The sequence below is a fragment of the Pan paniscus genome, chromosome 2, assembly GCF_029289425.2.
Source record: "Pan paniscus chromosome 2, NHGRI_mPanPan1-v2.0_pri, whole genome shotgun sequence".
Classification (NCBI taxonomy): Eukaryota; Metazoa; Chordata; class Mammalia; order Primates; family Hominidae; genus Pan; species Pan paniscus.
This window is the reverse complement of record NC_085926.1, coordinates 170,903,543-170,928,236: the sequence shown is the minus strand read 5'-3', so window position 1 is coordinate 170,928,236 and position 24,694 is coordinate 170,903,543. Positions and strand designations below refer to the sequence as shown.

At 36.4% G+C, this 24,694-nt stretch overlaps 1 protein-coding gene across 1 annotated transcript in view; it reads left to right on the top strand.

Moving 5' to 3' along the window:
- The window catches only part of SPATA16 (spermatogenesis associated 16), a 212,957-nt gene that overhangs the window by 58,737 nt on the left and 129,526 nt on the right, over nucleotides 1-24,694 (top strand). The window contains exon 4 of the mRNA XM_055110879.1: nucleotides 24,034-24,123. Within this exon, the coding sequence (XP_054966854.1) occupies nucleotides 24,034-24,123 (90 nt within the window). The remainder of the gene's footprint in view (nucleotides 1-24,033; nucleotides 24,124-24,694) is intronic.

Below are 24,694 nucleotides of genomic sequence, written 5' to 3'. Positions count from 1 at the left end.
AGTAAAAAAAGCCTATAAAACTTTGACTTTTAATTAAAATTATTCATTAAGCCCTAACACAAAATTTTTATAAATGTTGCATATGTACTTTAAAAGATACAACCCCATTTTTAAATGACTAGCATTTCTTTTATTTTATAAATATTTATAAATACCTAATTGATGGCAGGCACTGTGCTGGGACTGGTGATACAAAAGTGAACAAGGCAGATCCTTGCCCATATGGGGCTTAAAGTCTAGCTAGGAGTAAAGAAGTAGAAAAAAAACTGGGATGACTGTGATGATTGGACAGTCCGAGGCACTAGTACCCTTAGATCCAAGCATAAAAGGACCTCTGCTCTTATCCCAGGTTTCAGAGAACCTCATCCAGGCCTGCCCTGAGCTGAGTTCCTCTCTTCTAGGCAAAGAGAGAGGCACAGGGGGTGAGGGGATATCTGTGGGCATCCTGGCATGCCCATCTGGAGCCCACAACCCCCATTAGACCCACCTCTGGGGGCCAGGGATACCCAAATTCCCTGCTCAAACAATACAAACCTGCTCCCACAGGCAGAAGAGGTCCACCCTCCTGAAGATTGACTTTGTTTTTTGTGTGTCCACCAATGGGTGATTATTTAGGGGAGATAGTGAACAGTTTAAATGCTTGGTCTGGGTTGTCCAGGCACATACAAGAAAAGCCCCTTTCTGAAGTTCTGGATGGAGGCAGAAGCGGGAAGGAAGGGTAAGGGGCGACAGACAGGACAAGCAGCTGGAAGCCATTTCTTCCCACAGTCATGTTCCTGCACAGAACTCCAAGGATTCTGAGAATTCTAATTTGAACCTAGTTTTCCAGGTGGTTTTGAGGATATATTTGTCAAGGTAGGAGGATAGAACATACTTTGTTTAATGGTTTGTTAGCTTGATTTGTAGTTTTAAAATATTTAGACATATGGGATGTGGGCCTTCCTTTGAATTCTTACCCCAGGCCCTGCAAATGTTGGGGTACGCCTGGTACAAGGTGCTATGGGGACACCTAAAAGAAAGATCTAAACTTATAGGAGGGAGTCATAGAAAGCCTCTCAAAGTAAGTCATGGTTCAGTAGAATAGGTTCAGCCACAGAATATTCTACTTACGTAATCTACATTTATAGTCTAAAGATGGAAAATCACATGCTCATCTTAATAAGTGTCAAAAATGCATTCGATGAAATTCAAGAAACAGTTGCATTCAAATTAACTTAATATTCTAGAATAACCATATGATTACCATAATAAATGATATCTGTATGAAGCTAAATCCTGACATCATACTTAATGGTGAATATTAGCAGTTCCCTTTAAATTTAACCAAAGACAAAGATGGAAATATTTAAGATGGGTGTTGAATTTCTAACCAGTTCATTTTGGCGGATGTTAATTTCTTTTTTCCTTTTCTGGTAATCTCACGAATGGTTATATGTGAGAAGATCTGTGTTTTCATTTACTCCACCACATTTTTAAAGTTCTTTACCTTGTTCTTGTCTTTTGTCATTGTTGTTGCTGGTCTAGAGTCCCTTTTTAAGGCATGAGTTTCATAAAATTGCCCCCTGCTTGTTAAAATACACATTCATTTATCACAAACTCTCCTCTTTAACGATTCAATGGAAGTCTCAGTTTTGTTCATTATGATTTTGTATTTGTTTGGTCAACCATTGCCTGGAGCTGGTGCTTAGACCAGGAAGCGACTCATTCTCCCAAATGGTTCTTGTGTCTGGGTTATTGATCTGCATCAGCTGGAGGCAAGTAGCATTCCCCACACCATCCAGTCTTGATGCATAATCCGGAACTTGGCATAGGAATAGAATGGTGGTGGAAGTTCTGACCTGGCTGACTATGAGGAACAAGCGGTTAATCTAATATAAACAAGTCATATGGCATTTTTAATTTGAGTATGAACACAAGTCTATTTTAAAGTTGTTTGCCTGGTCACTGCCAGGCATCTGTTAGCTACCGTGTTTTCAGCTTCTCTCTCTCGCAAATTTCTAAGCTAGAAATCTACAGATAAGATTTTGATATTTTGATATTAGGGTTCAAAGGATTATTATTAAACAATGCCCAGGGAGAGACAGGACATCTTTATGAAGCAGCAGTTTGGGTGTTGCCTTCCGATTCTCTTTCAAATTTTACAACAGAGCACTTGCAGGCTGGGATGCTGCTGCTTCTCACAGTGTACCTTCAGAGAAAGTATCTCTTTCCAAGCCTGTATGTCATTCTTTTCTTCTCCAACAATTCAGGACTTGTGATAATTTTTTGGACATCAAGCATATGTATGCAGAACTCTCCTACATTATGCAAAAGGCAGGACTTTCAGATGTGTGCTTTTGCTGCTCCCTGCTTTTATAAACTGTTGGTCCTCCCTGCATTTTATAAGTTAATAAATCAGGGAATTCATTCAGAATTTGTCTAATGGTGCCCTATCCACTTAAACTCAAAACCTTGGCAAGATTAGAAATTGCCTAAAACTAGTTCTTCCATTAGTCATCAAATATAATTTTGACAATGAAAGTGATCTCTGAGATCACCCCGTCCATAAAATTCCCCACAGCGGCTTCCTCATACTGCTCCACTGGGCCTCACTTTCCCGTCATCCTCATCCTTCCTCTCTCCGCCATCACACCCCCAGCTCTGTCTCACAAAGAACAACCAAATAGCAGGTGAAAGGCACTAAGATGTCTTCACCCAGCATTCTGGAGTTTCAACATGAAAAACCTGTCCTTGGTTTCTCCACCTCTAAGGGAAATACACTGTTCAGCCCTGCAGTTTGCTTGTTTGCTTTCTGACTCTTTTCAGTCTTTGCCTAGTCCCTAACTACTCAACCCTCTGAGCAATTTGTCTATTCTTTTTTGATTCCTCCCTTCTGAAAGATACTTCGGTGGATTCTGATAAAAGGAACCTCAGTCTGGGCCTAAGGAATCTTTTACTTTATGGCAGTGCAAAAATACAAGGGGTGTGTTCTGTCCTCTCCTAGACTTCTAGAAAATCAATTCTCACTAAACACCACACACTGAGTCATCAAGAAGAAAGAAATTAAAACCACAAATAATTCCATGATCCAGAGAAAAACATTATTGGTACTTTAGGATATAGTGTGGTAGGGGGCATATTTATGCTGAACAATTATTTATCTAAAATTCACTTCAGGCATTGCGTATTTTTATTTGCTTAATCTGGCAACTCTATTACAGCTCTTATCCCAGCAGGCTGGTTTTCCTTTACATATATCCTCACTAATAATTCCACATTTTTAAAAATAAAAAAAAAACAGTAGAAGAGTATTTCAGAAATAAGTTTGCTCAGGAAATTTATAACATTTTATCACCCATGCACTGGGATGGAAAATTTTATCTCTTTCCTTTGTTGATTTGTAGTATGTTAAAGAAAATTAGGCTTTTGAGCCAAGATGGCCGAATAGGAACAGCTCCGGTCTACAGCTCCCAGCGTGAGCGACGCAGATGACGGGAGATTTCTGCATTTCCATCTGAGGTACCGGGTTCATCTCACTAGGGAGTGCCAGACAGTGGGCGCAGGCCAGTGGGTGCGCGCACCGTGCGCGAGCCGAAGCAGGGCGAGGCATTGCCTCACCTGGGAAGCGCAACGGGTCAGGGAGTTCCCTTTCCGAGTCAAAGAAAGGGGTGACGGACGCACCTGGAAAACTCGGGTCACTCCCACCCGAATATTGCGCGTTTCAGACCGGCTTAAAAAACGGCGCACCACGAGACTATATCCCACACCTGGCTCGGAGGGTCCTACGCCCTCGGAATCTCGCTGATTGCTAGCACAGCAGTCTCAGATCAAACTGCAAGGCGGCAGCGAGGCTGGGGGAGGGGCGCCCGCCATTGCCCAGGCTTGCTTAGGTAAACAAAGCAGCCAGGAAGCTCGAACTGGGTGGAGCCCACCACAGCTCAAGGAGGCCTGCCTGCCTCTGTAGGCTCCACCTCTGGGGGCAGGGCACAGACAAACAAAAAGACAGCAGTAACCTCTGCAGACTTAAATGTCCCTGTCTGACAGCTTTGAAGAGAGCAGTGGTTCTCCCAGCACGCAGCTGGAGATCTGAGAACGGGCAGACTGCCTCCTCAAGTGGGTCCCTAACCCCTGACCCCCGAGCAGCCTAACTGGGAGGCACCCCCCAGCAGGGGCACACTGACACCTCACACGGCAGGGTATTCCAACAGACCTGCAGCTGAGGGTCCTGTCTGTTAGAAGGAAAACTAACAAACAGAAAGGACATCCACACCGAAAACCCATCTGTACATCACCATCATCAAAGACCAAAAGTAGATAAAACCACAAAGATGGGGAGAAAACAGAACAGAAAAACAGGAAACTCTAAAATGCAGAGCGCCTCTCCTCCTCCAAAGGAACGCAGTTCCTCACCAGCAACGGAACAAAGCTGGATGGAGAATGATTTTGACGAGCTGAGAGAAGAAGGCTTCAGACGATCAAATTACTCTGAGCTACGGGAGGACATTCAAACCAAAGGCAAAGAAGTTGAAAACTTTGAAAAAAATTTAGAAGAATGTATAACTAGAATAACCAATACAGAGAAGTGCTTAAAGGAGCTGATGGAGCTGAAAACCAAGGCTCGAGAACTACGTGAAGAATGCAGAAGCCTCAGGAGCCGATGCGATCAACTGGAAGAAAGGGTATCAGCAATGGAAGATGAAATGAATGAAACAAAGCGAGAAGGGAAGTCTAGAGAAAAAAGAATAAAAAGAAATGAGCAAAGCCTCCAAGAAATATGGGACTATGTGAAAAGACCAAATCTACGTCTGATTGGTGTACCTGAAAGTGATGCGGAGAATGAATCCAAGTTGGAAAACACTCTGCAGGATATTATCCAGGAGAACTTCCCCAATCTAGCAAGGCAGGCCAACGTTCAGATTCAGGAAATACAGAGAACGCCACAAAGATACTCCTCGAGAAGAGCAACTCCAAGACACATAATTGTCAGATTCACCAAAGTTGAAATGAAGGAAAAAATGTTAAGGGCAGCCAGACAGAAAGGTCGGGTTACCCTCAAAGGGAAGCCCATCAGACTAACAGCGGATCTCTCGGCAGAAACCCTACAAGCTAGAAGAGAGTGGGGGCCAATATTCAACATTCTTAAAGAAAAGAATTTTCAACCCAGAATTTCATATCCAGCCAAACTAAGCTTCATAAGTGAAGGAGAAATAAAATACTTTACAGACAAGCAAATGCTGACCGATTTTGTCACCACCAGGCCTGCCCTAAAAGAGCTCCTGAAGGAAGCGCTAAATATGGAAAGGAACAACCGGTACCAGCCGCTGCAAAATCATGCCAAAATGTAAAGACCATCAAGACTAGGAAGAAACTGCATCAACTAACGAGCAAAATCACCAGCTAACATCATAATGACAGGATCAAATTCACACATAACAATATTAACTTTAAATGTAAATGGACTAAATTCTCCAATTAAAAGACACAGACTGGCAAGTTGGATAAAGAGTCAAGACCCATCAGTGTGCTGTATTCAGGAAACCCATCTCACGTGCAGAGACACACATAGGCTCAAAATAAAAGGATGGAGGAAGATCTACCAAGCAAATGGAAAACAAAAAAAGGCAGGGGTTGCAATTCTAGTCTCTGATAAAACAGACTTTAAACCAACAAAGATCAAAAGAGACAAAGAAGGCCATTACATAATGGTAAAGGGATCAATTCAACAAGAGGAGCTAACTATCCTAAATATTTATGCACCCAATACAGGAGCACCCAGATTCATAAAGCAAGTCCTGAGTGACCTACAAAGAGACTTAGACTCCCACACATTAATAATGGGAGACTTTAACACCCCACTGTCAACATTAGACAGATCAACGAGACAGAAAGTCAACAAGGATACCCAGGAATTGAACTCAGCTCTGCACCAAGCAGACCTAATAGACATCTACAGAACTCTCCACCCCAAATCAACAGAATATACATTTTTTTCAGCACCACACCACACCTATTCCAAAATTGACCACATAGTTGGAAGTAAAGCTCTCCTCAGCAAATGTAAAAGAACAGAAATTATAACAAACTATCTCTCAGACCACAGTGCAATCAAACTAGAACTCAGGATTAAGAATCTCACTCAAAGCCGCTCAACTACATGGAAACTGAACAACCTGCTCCTGAATGACTGCTGGGTACATAACGAAATGAAGGCAGAAATAAAGATGTTCTTTGAAACCAACGAGAACAAAGACACAACATACCAGAATCTCTGGGACGCATTCAAAGCAGTGTGCAGAGGGAAATTTATAGCACTAAATGCCCACAAGAGAAAGCAGGAAAGATCCAAAATTGACACCCTAACATCACAATTAAAAGAACTAGAAAAGCAAGAGCAAACACATTCAAAAGCTAGCAGAAGGCAAGAAATAACTAAAATCAGAGCAGAACTGAAGGAAATAGAGACACAAAAAACCCTTCAAAAAATTAATGAATCCAGGAGCTGGTTTTTTGAAAGGATCAACAAAATTGATAGACCGCTAGCAAGACTAATAAAGAAAAAAAGAGAGAAGAATCAAATAGACGCAATAAAAAATGATAAAGGGGATATCACCACCGATCCCACAGAAATACAAACTACCATCAGAGAATACTACAAACACCTCTACGCAAATAAACTAGAAAATCTAGAAGAAATGGATACATTCCTCGACACATACACTCTCCCAAGACTAAACCAGGAAGAAGTTGAATCTCTGAATAGACCAATAACAGGAGCTGAAATTGTGGCAATAATCAATAGTTTACCAACCAAAAAGAGTCCAGGACCAGATGGATTCACAGCCGAATTCTACCAGAGGTACAAGGAGGAACTGGTACCATTCCTTCTGAAACTATTCCAATCAATAGAAAAAGAGGGAATCCTCCCTAACTCATTTTATGAGGCCAGCATCATTCTGATACCAAAGCCTGGCAGAGACACAACCAAAAAAGAGAATTTTAGACCAATATCCTTGATGAACATTGATGCAAAAATCCTCAATAAAATACTGGCAAACCGAATCCAGCAGCACATCAAAAAGCTTATCCACCATGATCAAGTGGGCTTCATCCCTGGGATGCAAGGCTGGTTCAACATATGCAAATCAATAAATGTAATCCAGCATATAAACAGAGCCAAAGACAAAAACCACATGATTATCTCAATAGATGCAGAAAAAGCCTTTGACAAAATTCAACAACCCTTCATGCTAAAAACTCTCAATAAATTAGGTATTGATGGGACATATTTCAAAATAATAAGAGCTATCTATGACAAACCCACAGCCAATATCATACTGAATGGGCAAAAACTGGAAGCATTCCCTTTGAAAACTGGCACAAGACAGGGATGCCCTCTCTCACCGCTCCTATTCAACATAGTGTTGGAAGTTCTGGCCAGGGCAATCAGGCAGGAGAAGGAAATAAAGGGTATTCAATTAGGAAAAGAGGAAGTCAAATTGTCCCTGTTTGCAGACGACATGATTGTTTATCTAGAAAACCCCACTGTCTCAGCCCAAAATCTCCTTAAGCTGATAAGCAACTTCAGCAAAGTCTCAGGATACAAAATCAATGTACAAAAATCACAAGCATTCTTATACACCAATAACAGACAAACAGAGAGCCAAATCATGAGTGAACTCCCATTCACAATTGCTTCAAAGAGAATAAAATACCTAGGAATCCAACTTACAAGGGATGTGAAGCACCTCTTCAAGGAGAACTACAAACCACTGCTCAAGGAAATAAAAGAGGATACAAACAAATGGAAGAACATTCCTTGCTCATGGGTAGGAAGAATCAATATCGTGAAAATGGCCATACTGCCCAAGGTAATTTACAGATTCAATGCCATCCCCATCAAGCTTCCAATGACTTTCTTCACAGAATTGGAAAAAACTACTTCAAAGTTCATATGGAACCAAAAGAGAGCCCGCATCGCCAAGTCAATCCTAAGCCACAAGAACAAAGCTGGAGGCATCACACTACCTGACTTCAAACTATACTACAAGGCTACAGTAACCAAAACAGCATGGTACTGGTACCAAAACAGAAATATAGATCAATGGAACAGAACAGAGCCCTCAGAAATAACGCCACTTACCTACAACTATCTGATCTTTGACAAACCTGAGAAAAACAAGCAATGGGGAAAGGATTCCCTACTTAATAAATGGTGCTGGGAAAACTGGCTAGCCATATGTAGAAAGCTGAAACTGGATCCCTTCCTTACACCTTATACAAAAATCAATTCAAGATGGATTAAAGATTTAAACGTCAGACCTAAAACCATAAAAACCCTAGAAGAAAACCTAGGCATTACCATTCAGGACATAGGCGTGGGCAAGGACTTCATGTCCAAAACACCAAAAGCAATGGCAACAAAAGCCAAAATTGACAAATGGGATCTAATTAAACTAAAGAGCTTCTGCACAGCAAAAGAAACTACCATCAGAGTGAACAGGCAACCTACAACATGGGAGAAAATTTTCGCAACCTACTCATCTGACAAAGGGCTAATATCCAGAATCTACAGTGAACTCAAACAAATTTACAAGAAAAAAACAAACAACCCCATCAAAAAGTGGGCGAAGGACATGAACAGGCACTTCTCAAAAGAAGACATTTATGCAGCCAAAAAACACATGAAAAAATGCTCATCATCACTGGCCATCAGAGAAATGCAAATCAAAACCACTATGAGATATCATCTCACCCCAGTTAGAATGGCAATCATTAAAAAGTCAGGAAACAACAGGTGCTGGAGAGGATGTGGAGAAATAGGAACACTTTTACACTGTTGGTGGGACTGTAAACTAGTTCAACCATTGTGGAAGTCAGTGTGGCGATTCCTCAGGGATCTAGAACTAGAAATACCATTTGACCCAGCCATCCCATTACTGGGTATATACCCAAATGACTATAAATCATGCTGCTATAAAGACACATGCACACGTATGTTTATTGCGGCATTATTCACAATAGCAAAGACTTGGAACCAACCCAAATGTCCAACAATGATAGACTGGATTAAGAAAATGTGGCACATATACACCATGGAATACTATGCAGCCATAAAAAATGATGAGTTCATATCCTTTGTAGGGACATGGATGAAATTGGAAACCATCATTCTCAGTAAACTATCGCAAGAACAAAAAACCAAACACCGCATATTCTCACTCATAGGTGGGAATTGAACAATGAGATCACATGGACACAGGAAGGGGAATATCATACTCTGGGGACTGTGGTGGGGAGGGGGGAGGGGGGAGGGATAGCATTGGGAGATATACCTAATGCTAGATGACGAGTTAGTGGGTGCAGCGCACCAGCATGGCACATGTATACATATGTAACTAACCTGCACAATGTGCACATGTACCCTAAAACTTAAAGTATAATAAAAAATAAAAATAAAAATAAAAAAATAATAGAATGCAGACAAACACTTATTTCCATACAATAAGGCTACTCAAAATATTAGTTTAAGTATGTATTTACCTTTCTGGCTCTTTTCTTTAAAACCTGAACAGTGGCTGGAACATGGTTTACACTCAAAAATTATCGCTGAATGAATCATAAGTAATTTCCAATAAGTAGAACAGAGGGAAGTTTATTCATTGTACCTTTCAAAGTAGTCATTCTAAAATACATCTCGGCCAGGCACGGCAGCTCACTCCTATAATCCCAGCTCTTTGGGAGGCTGAGGCAGACGGATCACTTGAGATCAGGAGTTCAAGATCAGCCTGGCCAACATAGTGAAACCCCGTCTGTACTAAAAATACAAAAATTAGCCAGGCGTGGTGGTGCACACCTGTAGTCCCAGCTACCTGGGAGGCTGAGGCAGGAGAATCGCTTGAACTTGGGAGGCAGAGGTTGCAGAGAGCCAAGATAATGCCACTGCACTTCAGCCTGGGTGTCAGAGTGAGATTCCGTCCCCCCTAAAAACTAAACTAAAATAAAATAAACCTCACCCAAGTAACACAGCAAATGGAAAAACACATGTGAAACTCAACACACTGCTCTTGAACCACCATCACCAATCCTCCACCCTCCCCTCCAGTATTAGACAGACAGATGTGTAGGGCCTTAAATCTACATCTGTTGTTTCTGAACCTTGATAGCTTTTCTACGAGAGGTGATAGCTGATATTTTGGTTCACAGACTCCAAAGGAAAGATAATAGGGCCAACACTGTATTATTTTTTAAGAGAAAATGTCAAGAACGAAAAATGAAAATGTCAAAAGATAGGTTGATACACTGTATTACTTAAAGACTATTTTGTTGGGAGAACTGACCAAGTGATTTACTAACAGCTTTTACCAGACAGACTCGGGATTATAATGTAGATGAAAAAATAAATGGGAATTTATTTCACATTCACTCTATCCAGGCATTTGACAGATGAAAGAAAAAATGGAAAGACACAATTACAGTCTACAAAGATGAGGATCTTTTTTCAGATTTTCAAATTATAAAAAAAATATATTTTTTTCTTGGGAATTGTTTTCAAATGCCCTACTTATCTATCTCTACGCTGATATTATTACATTAACTGCCTTTTGTTCCTGATCACATCTGCCTAAGGTAGAAACTGTAAGATTGTGTACATTTGATGTTCAACTGGGATACAGGCACAAAAGTTGGTGGAGAGTGATCCTTGATATATTCAGGTCACAAGAGATGTAGATCTCATTCATGAACCTTAGATATGATTAGGTTCTCTGGAGGCTCTTGAGGAAATGTTGTTCAGCCACTTTATTAACATTGCTTTATTCTGTAAACATTTATTGACTGCCTATTATGTGCCAGGCATTTACTTAGGTGCTGAATATATAAAGGTGAATGATAATGGTGAGTATTACTTCCCATTATGGAGAAGTCTGCAGTGGATAAAGAGTAATTAACTGAGTAAGAAAGTCGAAGAAATGTAGAAAAAAATAAATGTTCTCTATTGCTCAAGAAGGCATTTCACTGCATGCCTCTAAAGATCCAGTAATCATACCTATTTTTGATGGTTATTTGATGCATGTTAACTGATAATACTCTTTTGGATGAAGAACATGGAAGGCTTGAAGCCCTAGGCGACTCCCTTCTAAAAGTTCTTATTTTTTGGTATAGATGATCCATTAAATGTATTCTTTGAATCCCCCACTGTATAATTATAAATTCTGTCTTCCTGAACAAGGTAATGTCATACTCAAATTTTAGAGTAAAATATACTTAAACATAGATCCTGATGATTTTTAATGTGTTTTCATTACTAGCTCTATAAAGAAGATAGACCATATAACACTTCTTTCTGACTATATATTTTTCAGTGTTGTGACAATATAGCAAATTCTTTTAAGTAATTATTTCATAAATTATTTGTCATGTCAAGAAATAGGTGTTTGTTGTTCACTTGAGATAATTCAGTAATTTAATATTTTTCACATTTAATTAGTTGCAGAATTAATTGTAATTTTGGGGATAAAACATGAAAGACAATATTTGAGTTGTTTTCTGTTTGACTTCTCAAAACCTCATTTTCTTCTGCTGTGCCATATACATGCTGAGATCTCAAGTAATATTTGAGAATGATTTCTTGTTGTTATTTCCCTGAAGTTAGGTTTTACTTTCATACTTTTGCAAAAACATACTCTGCTAGTGTTTTGGCAGAGCTATATGCTTTGTTTGACAATAATCTACAGTAATTTTCTTATTTCAAAATCCAATGCCTTTATTTCTAATTTTATGGTCTAATACTTTGTAAAGCAGTTCTTTTTCTCAATGTAAATTAAATTGGGTTATTCCATTTTTCTATCTTGATTATCTATTGAAGATATTTAAACGGACTGCATGAACTTTTTAATTCTTTTCAATAAGCAGAGGACTATTATACTTTATTTTAGTTTTAATTTAATTCTAATGATCAATCTTTTGTAGCAAGTCAATTGACTAAATAAGACAAAACCACTAAGATTCACTGAATCTCTGTATAGTGACAGCACTGTTGCATAAGTTTTCTTTCTATTCTCATTTTTTACCTACCCCAGAATTTAAGTTACTAGATTGAGATTTAGTACTATGCCAACAGCCCATGTTGAAAGACTCTCTAAGAAGCAACAATATGGAACACTCGCTGATTTTTCTGTAAATCTGTTACTGAGAACACAGATTGTTACATTATAGGGCATCTTTGGATAAGCTCATCTTTCTGATTGTAGGCCAAGAAATACTTGAGTTGAACAATTGCTTGTTTAATACTGGCTATGCGACCCTCTTTTCATTAGCTACCAGCAAATTTAGATGTGTAGTCATTTCAATCAAACTTTTAGTATCTTAAGATATAATATTTGTGCACTAACCTCATCCAGGCTTCATCTTAACTCTCCCTACTTTTAATCTTGCTTCCACATTCAGTTATTTTTGTTGTTGTTTTAACTGTGGTAAAATATACATAACATAAAATGTACGATCTTACCCAGTGTTAAGTGTACAGTTCAATTGTGTTAAGTACTTTCACGTTGTGCAGGCAATCTCCAGAACTCTTCTAATCTTGCAAAACTAAAAGTCTATGCCCATTAAATAACAAATCCCTGTTCCCCTTTCCTCCTGTCCCCTGGCAATCACCATTCTGCTTCCTGTCCCCATAAATTTGACTACTCCAGGTACATCATGAAAATGGAAACATACAGTATTTCTCTCTTTGTGTCTGGCTTATTTCACAAAGTATAATGTCTGAAGTGCATTCATGTTGTAGCATGTGTCTTAATTTCCTTGCTTTTTAAGGCTGAAGAGTATTCCATTGTATGTTAGATACCATGTTTTGTTAATCCATTCATCCATCAATGGACTTTGGGTTGCTTCTACCTTTTGATTATTTTGAATAATGCTGCTTTGAACATGAGGATACAAATATTTCTTGGAGACTCTGATTTCAATTATTTTAGGTATATACACAGGAGTGGAATTGCTGGATCATGTAGTAATTATATTTTTTAACTTTTTGAGGAACTTCCATACTTTGTTCTATAGTGGGTGCATCATTTTACAATCCCACAAACAGTGCACAAGCATTCTAATTTCTCCACATCCTTGCCAACACTTTTTTATTTCTGGTTTTTTATAGTAGCTATTCTAATGGGTGTGAGATGGTATCTCATTGTGGTTTTGGTTTGAATTTCCCTAACAATTAGTGATGTAAACATCTTTTCATATGCTTATTGGCCCTTGGTATATCATCTTTGGAAAAATGTCTATTAAAGTTCTTTGTCCATTTTTAACAGGGTTGTCTTTTAAATTGTTGTTAACTCAAAGGAGTTTCTTATATATTCTGGATGTCAACCCTGTAACAGATATAAGATTTGCAAATATTTTCTCCCATTCTGTGGGCTGCTGTGTTACTCTGTTTATATTGTCTTTTGATGAACAGAAGTTTTTAATTTTGATACAGTCCGATTTGTTTATTCTAATTTGTTTCCTGTGAGTTATTTTTACTTTCATTTAACTTCATAAGTATTTTATAAGCTACCTTAATCCCTTCCTAGGACAGAATATAGATAGATAGGTAGGTGGGTAGATAGATAGATAGATAGTAAAGTAACCACTCTGTCTTCAATATTAGGCATCCTGTCACTTACCTGTGATATCTTAATTTTCCCATTGTTATGAATGCTTTTCAAATTTATTAATGGCATGAATATAACAAATAGATCTTACACATCTGAACAAAAGCTATCCATAATTTCTGAATGTGGTGGCATGCACCTGTGGTCCCAGCTACTAAGGTTGAGGCTGCAGTAAACTATGATCACACCATTACACTCTAGCCTTGGCAACAGAGCAAAGCCCTGTATAAAAATAAAAATAAAAATCTATCCCTATGGGGAGAAAATTACCCATGTGTATAGCATTTTTGCATATCTTGTGACCAAGGCGCTGACTGGTCTTTGCTCCAGACAATCTTTTCAAAGATGGTTGTATGGCAAACAGCCTTAGAAGAAAAGACAAGTCTTTTTACAGCCTTGCCAGGTGTACTGTTTCCCCCTAGAGCAAAAGATAGGCAACCTTACAGCCCATTACAAAATATTCACATTCTCTAAACTCATATTTTTCTCATGTTGTACAACCTAGTGCATGTGAAGGTGTCACCTGAGCTTCCTTTCACCACCATCTGGGATCTATGGTTCAGAGAACCAGTAAAACAAACAAACAAACAAACAAAAAAACAACAACAAAAACTCTGATTACTGTTATTGCTGTGAACAATAAACTGTCCTTTGTCTCTGACCCTGGAGGCTCATACCTTCTACCAGCTTCCACAAAACTGCTTCAAGCTAACTTGTTAGTTTGCAAGTAGGGAAAAAAAACTCAGACTCTTCACAGTGCTGGATAATGCATTATAAGAAATTTTTGTGAATATACTTGAAAGTCATTTAGCCTTATCTCCCACTCAGTGAGGAATTTATTCTACATGTCCTGACAGATGGCATTCTAAATATCATTTAAATGTTTCCAGTAAAAGGAAATTCTCCTGAAAGCCTGCTGCATCATTGGTTAGTAAGTCCCCCCTTATGTTGAACTGAGCTATTTGTAGCTTTATAACTGGTTTTTGCCTGGCCTCATCTGATATTACATAGAATAATTATTCTATATTCCATATGGAAGGGCATTGTATTTGAATGTATTTACTGAGGCTGATATTATTTTACTCTGTAAACATATTTATTTCATTCCATATTCTTCACACACTATGTTTTCCAGATCACTCATTCTAGACAGCCTCCGATATGGTGATGATCTTCACAGATGCTCAGAACTATAGATGAATTCAAGGGACTATATGGTGAAGGCACAATTCAGTGAAAACATCACTTGTTATTTGAAAACAATGTGTTATATTGATTTAGCACAAAATTTTATGTGCAATTTTTGTAGCTCTATTATATTATCATATCATTTAGCTTGCAGTTAGTTAAAATATTCAGATTTTTTCCATATGATCAAACTCAAGCCATGATTATCTTTATAAAATGATTGTTTATAACATAAGATTTTTTATTTTTAAACAGTCCATATTATTTTAAATTTTGCTTACATCATCAGTGATATAAGTTCCTGTTGCAGTAAAATTTATGCCGTCTGAAAATTTTATCGACATCCTTTCAATTTCTTAATCTTAGTTCACTAATGAAAATAAGGTCCACAAAAAGTGTTAAGACATTTCATTAGATTCCTTATTTCATAATAACACAGATCATACTTACATAGCATTAATCAGTTATTCAATTGGTTATAATCTACGGAATGATGCTATTATCCAGCATAAATGTCACCATCTTATCCATAAAGTTATCATGATTCGCTGAAATTAAAACATTCCATGTTCCTAGCTTTCTCTAGATCTACCACCTATTTCTATTTTAAGAATATCAGCAAGTTATTAAAAGAATAAGAGGAGTGTTGTCTCGGGAGGATGAAACAATCGTTACTTTGCTAACAGCCAAGACAATGGTAACTAGATGGGCATCTTTGCCTAAAAAAGAAATTGAAAGAAAGAGAGAGAGAGAAAGGAAGGAAGGAAGGAAGGAAGGAAGGAAGGAAGGAAGGAAGGGAGGGAGGGAGGGAGGGAGGGAGGGAGGAAGGGAGGGAGGGAGAGAGAAAAAATAAATTTGTTCCCTAATCCCTAGTCTCATATAAAGCTAAAGTCTAAAGTACCTGGGGTAGTGATAGCAGACATTCACATTCTCAGCATCCAGGCAAAAATCCATAGCTTCTGATTGAGAAGTAGAAGCAAAACATATGTCTCTGGGGAAGAAGTCAGAAATTATCCTGTTCCCATAGCCACTGAAGGAAGGGTAAAGCATAAACCCTCTGCTTTGGGGAAGAGATAAAGAGAGATAGAAACCACTCTTGGGCCCGGGGAAGATACCAAGAGGAGTTCCGCTACCACTAGACAAGAAGCAGAAAACACTCTCTAAAATGAGACCAAGCACATATTCAATGCAGGGGTTGGCTGCTATAAGGAAGAGTCCCAGAATGAGGAGGAAAAGGAGAGAGAGGAATGGGACAGAGATAAAAAGCAAGAATTTTCCAAAATTAAAGGGAAAACAGTAAAATTCAAGTCCGAGAAGCTTAGAGAATTCTGAGGGAAGTAAAACAAAACAAAACAACAGCAACAACAAAAAATGGTACTGGAGGTGATAAACAGTACAATAGGGCAAAGAAAATAAACAAATGTTATAGGCTGGAAAGAAATAAATAAGTCATCTTTAGTTGCAGAAGATGTAATCATCTATTTAGAAAATCCCAAAGTATTTTTGGAAAAGCTTTTGGAACTAATAATTAAGCTTAGTAGTATGATGTAGCAGAATACAAGGTCAACATAAAAAATCAATTATCTTTCTATAAATTAGCAATGAACAATAAGAATTGAAATTTAAAAATCATTGCCAATTATAAGAGCAACAAAAAATATCAAATGTTTGGAATAAGTCTAATGAAGTTTGTGTGAGATTTTCATGCTGAAAACTACAAAACATTGATGAAAGAAATTAAATAAAGCCTTAATTATGGAGAAAAGTGCTATATTTATTGATCAGATGACTCAATATTATTAAGATGTCAATAGATCTTAAAGTTTTCTATATACTTATCAAAATCCCAGCAGACATTTTAGCAATTAACAGGCTACTTTCTAAAACGTAAACAGAAAAGTACAGAATTTCAATAAGTCCAAACAATGTTAGAGGGGAAAAAAAAGAACAAAGTTGGGAGGACTTAAACTACCTGATTTAAAGATTTATTATAAATCTATAGTAGTCAAAACTGTTATAATGGCATAAGATAGACAAATAAATCACCGGAACAGAATATTCCATTCCAAAATTGACTCGCACAGATATGGTTAATTGATTTTTGATAATCATGTCAAGGTTATTCAATAGAGAAAGAATAGTCTTTACAATGAGTGGTGCTGGGAAAATTGCAGATTTATAAGCAAAATAAAATGTCTTTATCTTTACCTCACACCATAAACAAATTCAACTCCAATAGTTTATAACTGTTAAAACTATCAAACTTTTTGAAGAAAATATGAAAGAAATTCTTTGTCACCTTGGATTAAGCAAAGTTTTCTTAAATAGTATATTTTAAAGGTATAAACTATAAAAAGAAAAACAGTCGATAAGTTGGACATCATCAAAAATCTTCTGCTCTTCAAAAGAAACTATTGAGAATATTAAAAGACAAGCCACAGACTCAGAGAAAAATATTTGCAGTATATGCATCTTACAAAGAATTTGTATCCAGAGTACATAAAGAACTCTTACAACACAATAATAAGGAAACAAACTGCCCAGTTTTTTAAAATGGCAAAAGATTAACAAGAACTTCACAAAAGAATATATACAAATGGCCAATAATCACATGAAAAGATCCTCAACATCTTTAGTTACTAGGGAAATGCAAACTAAAGCCACAATGAGATACCATCTACACCTACCACAGTCGCTAAAACTTTAAACACAACACACGCATACATGCTGATCATACCAGTTCTGGCGATGATGCAAAGCAACTGGAACTTTCATGCATTGCTGGAGAGAATGCAGGATAGTACAACTGCTTTGGAAAGACGTTTAGGAGTTTCTCACGAAGTTGAGCATATGCTTAGAATAGGACCCAGTATTCTCACTCCCCCGTATTTTACCATAAGAAATGAAAGTTTATATCAAAAGATTTGTATATGAATGTCTACAGCAACAGAAACAACAGAGTGTTCATCAGTTGGTGAATGAATAAACAAATTGTGGAAATTGCTAATAGTTAAGCAGTAAAAGGAAGCAAACTATTGATACATACAATAATATGGATGAATCTCAAAACCATTATTCTAAGTGAAAGAAGCCGTACGCATAGGGTATATACTATATTATTCCATTTAAGTGATATTCTAGAGAAGGTAAAACTATAAATTTGGAAAATAGATCAGTAGTTGCCAGAAACTGGGCATAAGGGAAGAAAATTGATTAAAAAGGAAAATGAGAGAACTGTTTAGTACGGTTGTAAATTTCTGTATCTCTATTGTGTTGATGGCTATGTATTTGTCGAAACAGACCAAACTATATACTTTTAAAAAGTGAATACTACTGTATATAAATTATAACTCAATAAAACTGACTTAAATAAAAACATGTTAGAAAAAATTTAACTTTCTGAAAAGTATTATAGAACATGAATATAAACAATGAGAATATTGCCTTTAAAAACAAGCTGGGTTTAAAATGGTAATAATCACCATTAAAATTTACTTTTCAAAAGATTTCCCAAGGAATTTGAATGAAGTAAAAGGTGTCTAGAAGTTTTATTTAAATCATTAAAAATTTAATGTTATCTCCAGTGGTTTCAGACTAACAATACCTTAGAAATAAATATATTATTTCTTCTACATTCCATTAAAATATTTTCAACACTGAACCATTTATTAATTTTCATATATAGCAGAAGAAGAAATTGTACAAGATATTCTCTATTTACATTGTAATAAAATGGGAAATTAACAGTAAAAGTTATAAGAAAAAAATACCCTTTTGAAATTGAACAATGCTGTCCTAAATAATTCTTTAAAGAGGAATTAAAATCTATAATTAGAGACTGGGAGAAAAAACTATAATGAGAATAAAATATACTCTATCATTCTTAAGGATATGGTCAAAGCTAAAATTATTGTAAAAATTCAAACCTCTAAATGCTTTCTTTAAAAAGAAAACATAAATTTTCTATATGTCAAGAATAAGAGAAATAATAAAAATAAATTTCAGAGAGGACAAATATTGATTACTAAGTATAAAAACAAATGAATAAATCAAAAATAAAAGAGTAGAATTAATAGCTAAACCTAATATCAGTTTGATTGAAAAGACAAAATATAAAACCTCTAGCAACTTAATTTTAGTATACAATTTCATAAAAATCATAGCATTGTTTTTTAAATGAATTTTTTTATTTGTTCATTTCTCATCCTGGATGTAGTTTTATTTTATTATTCACTTTCTCAATCCTTGGCTTTAATATTCTGTATTAATTTTGATACCTTTCTTGAATCATTAATTAACCTAATTCATCAATACAAAAGATCAAAGGAAAGTCCACAAGATCATTTTGATAGATTCAAAGAATATTTTTAAAAATTATTTACTTCTGGTAACTCTTGGAAAATAACACATAGAATGATACTTCTTTTTTCTTAAATTGATCAATAATAATAATTATCAATGAAATATTGAAACACTCTTAGATCACCCTACTTATCTAAATTCTTTTTCTAAAAAATTTAGCCTATGTAGTAAGAGAAAAAAATAGTTATAAATACTGAAAAGCAGTAACCAAACATCATTATTTGCAGATGATGTAAATAAAATTAAATTATTGCGATATTAAGTTATAAGGGTACAAAATAAATATTTTTAAAAATACATGTTTAAATGCTATGCTATCAATAAGAGTTTGGAAAATATAATAGAAAAAAATCCCATACCTATTGTGCATACATGTAGTGTTTCTCAAACCTTAATGTGCATACAGATCAACTAAGAATCTTGTTAAAATGTGATTCAGTAGGTTTGAGGTGGGAATCAAGATTTCACATTTTTAGTAAGCTCCCAGGTCCTGATGCTGATTATATTCATAGTAATATATTTATATATATTTATTCTATAGATTTTATATAATTCTTAAGCTTTAAAATTCTACATGAGAATATATATGCAAATATGTGTGTGCATATACATAGATATGTGAATATAGACATATTGACATATATTCTCAAGCAGAATTTTCAAACTTAAGAATTAACAAGAAATTAGTAAAATTTCTGTTTTTAAAAAAAGTTAAAATATTACAAGTAATTAGTAAAACTTCTATTTAAAAAAACTTTAAAATATTACTGGGAGACACAAAAGAATATTTGAATAAAGAAGAGAAATGCCACATTCCTGTATGGGAAGACAATAATATAAAAATGTCTATTCTTCCTAAATTTTAATCTAATGTCTTTAGTTTAATACCAATAAAAATCACCAAATGATCTTTTTGTAGCTGGAAGAAACAAAAATGATAAAGTTCAACAGGAAGAATAAATATGCCATATTAACTAACAAATATATTCACATAGAGGACATTAGGCAGTTGTTTCCCTTCTGGAAATTAAAATCTATTATAAAATAAAGATAATTAGAGCATTTTCTGTCACAGAATTAGGCAGATCAAAAGCATGGGCTGCAAAGCCCAGCCATAGACCCAAGTGTGCATATGAACTTAGTGTATAATAAACGTGGCATATCAAATCACGAGAGAAGGATGGATTATTATCAAGCGAATTGGGAAACCTGAGATAATTACCAAAATAGACTTATATTCGAGCCTCACCAGTGTACAAATTTAGGGCTTAATAAAATAAGCACACACACACACAAACACACACACAAGCATCAAATCATGTGAACTTTAATAAAAAAGATAAATTTTAAAGTATCCACAAATAGAAATCATAAAAAGCACAAGATTTACCACAGGTAACAAATTTGTTTTAAAAATAAACTTTCATCTACTATAATATATATTATTTTACAGGATCCCATTGTTTTAGAATGGGGTGAATCAATGGAGTAGGCAATCATTGCCCATTACTAACTCCTTTTCTTCTGACAAAAATTCAATGACGTCTATCATTTAGCTAGTCTCTAACATGGTTCTTGTTTTTTACCAAAAGCCCTATCAGCATAGCTAAATCAGAGTTTTTTCCTCTGTGATAAAATCAGACCAATCAGCTCTGAGATTGCTCTCTGATTACAATTGTAGTTTTTTTTTTCCACTGTAACTGCAGTGAGATTGTCCATTTTGGTCACAGGCTGCCTCCTGCAGCTTTCCAAATGGCATCAAATGACAAATGATTAAGAACTTTTCAAAAGACAGATCATCATTTCCCCTACAAGTTGCACACGACATAAAATATATCTTTAAAAGGGTATGTCATTTTAGAAAGCATCGATAAATTAATAAAAGTATAAAAGCTAGGCTTTACAACTGCCACTAGCATTTCCTTGCCAAATATCTAATTGCCAAATATCTAACAGGGGCGTACGATAAGCACACAGTGAATGCTGCAATAATTATAAAAGTCAAAAATAATAAATTGCCAAATAAAATATTTCATCTCAAATTACCAAATATTCTTTTATAATTACACTTTCAGAGTAGAGACTGGGTCTGTGTCTTCCTTCGGTCCCTCTTATGAAGCCGCGAATCATGTGGTTTAGGGCAGAGTGGTGTTATGATTAAAAGAACCTAGTCCGTCTAGCAATAGTGATTTCTAAACTCATGTCCTCTACTTGCATTTCTTCAACACCATACGGAGGAATTATAATTACAAGTAATTTTTTTTAAATTCCTATCTTTTTATAAATCACACTGTAATGGTTCCGATAGTGTCAACCTCACCAGCCCTCACTACTCACAAAAATCTTCTCTGCCTACATCCAAAGCAACTCTGATGCCTTCTCTTCTCTCTCCTCTCTCTCTTTTGATAAGCTCTTCCTTCACTACCCCTCCTTCCCAGCACACCTCATCCTTGTCTCCAATCTAATCTACTTTTGTCAGAAGAACTTGTCTGACAGAGCAAGATTCTTGGAGAATAGCTCGGCAAAGCAAAAACATTACATCATAGGCAAAAAGATGCCAAAGGCTGGAAACATCCATTCAGTAAGGATTTTGTCCCATCAAATTTGTAGATGCTAACTAAACATGCATGAGTGAATAAGTGAATAAAGTAATAGGGAGTACACCTCATAGACTTGTGGATGAAATAAATAAATAAATAAATAAAAAGTAATAGGGAAGAATTACCTATCCTGTGGAAGAAAGTTGTCAGAATCAGAAAACCCAGTCCCTGGACAAAGCTCTGCCCTCAGCTACTCTGACTTACCTTTACAAAATTGCTTCTATAGGGACAAAATATATAAACATGATTTTCAAACATTCTCTTTTTCTGAAGTAATAAAAAATATTCATGGTAAATATTAGTATTATAGTTTTGTCTTGATATTAAATGAACCCATGTGATCATTTTAGCATTTCCAACATTTTAATCAAAACACACCAAAGCAAACGATCTGTGTTCTTGAGGGATTAATGTATTCATTTGCAAAAATCCTTGTCATAGAGTACAGTAAAACCTCATTAACTCAGACCCGTCTAATTCAGAAATCACCATAGGAAAGGCAGTGTGATATAATACAATGCTCTGTGGCTAGACATGGAGAACCAATAAACTTGAGACAGCTCTTTAACTAGTTATGCATGATTTTAGAAAGTTCCCTCTTCCTCTATTTTCTGCTGATTTGTGTTTGAAGTGAGCTAAGTTATACAGTCGATCCATCTCATCATCATACGATTCTATGATTATCCATAGGCCAGACAGAATTTTTTTCTACTTTATTCTTTTTATATGCAGTGTTTCTGGGAATTGAATTATTTTTGTCTGCATGTTTTTAATGTGGAATACCTGAAGAGCCCTGAGGGGTCACACAAGTTTCCTAAATTTGTGCAATTATGATTATATGCATTTTTCTGGACAGAGGTTCAGACTTTTTATCTGGTTCCCGAAAGCACTGTATACCTCTCAAAGAAAGGTTAAGAACCACTTACTTTAATAATGAACTAATTCCAAGTGATTCCCATCAACTTGTAAAAATAGGCTCACAAAATGTTGCTTAATAATCATGCGTTGGTTCTGTAACATTCTGTAGCCCACACTGATAAATACAGTAGAAGCTACATTTCGAACTTTCACTAATGGCTGGGTCCCCATTTGGTGATAGGGCATGGACTGCATCCAGCTAGTTGACCCTGTTATATCAAACACCTTGAGCAATAGCTACCCATAATAGGCTCTCAATGAAGCAAGGAAGAGAAAGGTCTACCCCTTTATCTCTAGGAGAAGAAGGCAGCTAGGGAGATCATTTCACATCTAGGTTTGGATTGAGATTCCAGAACTCTGTGAGATAATGGAATAGTCAGCAGGTAAGGACAGTTAGTTCATCTTACCCACAAGTCAAGCCTTGTCATTTCAGTCAAGAAAAAACAGAGGTCCAAAGTGAGGAAAGGCCTTAACAAAAGAGTCAAGACCAAGACTAGATCCCTTAACCAACGGTACAGGTCTTCTCTTACACCCAGCTGGGAGAAAACACAGAACCTAATTATGGAATTCAAATGAACATGTCACCCATATTCCAGTTCCTCTTTTTTTTTTTTTTTAAGACGAAGTCTCGCTCTTGTCCCCCAGGCTGGAGTGCAGTGGCACGATCTCACTGCAACCTCTGCCTCCCGGGTTCAAGCAATTCTCCTGCTTCAGCCTCCCGAGTAGCTGAGATTACAGGCGCCTGCCACCATGCCTGGCTAATTTTTGTATTTTTTAGTAGAGACAGGGTTTCACCATGTTGGCTAGGCTGTTCTTGAACTTGTGACCTCAGGTGATCTACCCACTTCGGCCTCCCAAAGTGCTGGGATTACAGGCATGAGCCACCGCACCCAGCCTCCAGTTCCTTTTTTTTTTTTTAACTGAAATTCAGCAACTAACAATCTCTTTCTTCATTAAAAGTAGACATACCATAAATAACCTGCTTTTTCCCTGATTTATTGAAATAAAAATTCATTTAAAAACAAATAAAATAGCACCATGTCTTATATGTAACATAAGTTGAATTCAAATTCTTTGCCATTGTCATATCTGTAAAAATATCCAGTCCCATAAATAAAATTTCTTTGATAATGCAAACTTAATTAGTTTTTCAATAATGCTTGTTTATTTGTCTTAATTGCCAATTACGGGGGGCGGGGAAGGGCTCCTTTCACTAGTATCTTTAAAAACACATAGTATATAAAATTGAATGCCTGTGATTTCATTCCATTGCACTTGTGGTAATTGTCTTTTAAAACCCAAATAACATTTGCATTTCTTTTACCTTTTTACAGGAGCATTGTTTTAAACCCAGCCTATTTCCGGAATCATCTTCGTCAAGCGACAGTGTTTAGATGTCTGGAGAGGTATTCAGAGGCTGCCCGGTATGTTTGTTTTAACTTTTGTGAGGATTTATATCAAGTTAAATTAATTTTATTCTCAAATTCTGGTAATAGCATAACAGAACTCTCCATTTCTCTCATGGAATATGATTTTATCCAAATTATTGTCTATCAACGTCAAACCAGCAATTATTGACTATCTTTCTCTTTAATTAAAGCTATTCCATGTTCATAGCTCTTAACAAAATTCAAACTTTCCAGCCATGAGGTCACTGATGATGATGGAAAAACTTGCATAAAGTAATAGAAATGCGCTTGACCTCTTGCTCTCGGGGATGTTCTCGTCCAGATTGTAATGACACATTTCTATAACTATCTCTTGAGCACTGGAGAGGAAATCCAATCACGTGAAAAAGATCCTAGAAACCCATTTCTGGAGCAGATGGCATCAGTTAAATAACACCAAGTTTGCTAGAGATGTCCCAGAGTATTTTTTTCTTGGACTCCAATGTATTTTTTAAAAACCTAGTGAAGCTTCCCCTAATATTTGCATCCCAGAACTTAGACTGTGGCAAAGAATTGCAAGAGTTGTGCAACAGCCTCAATGCTACAC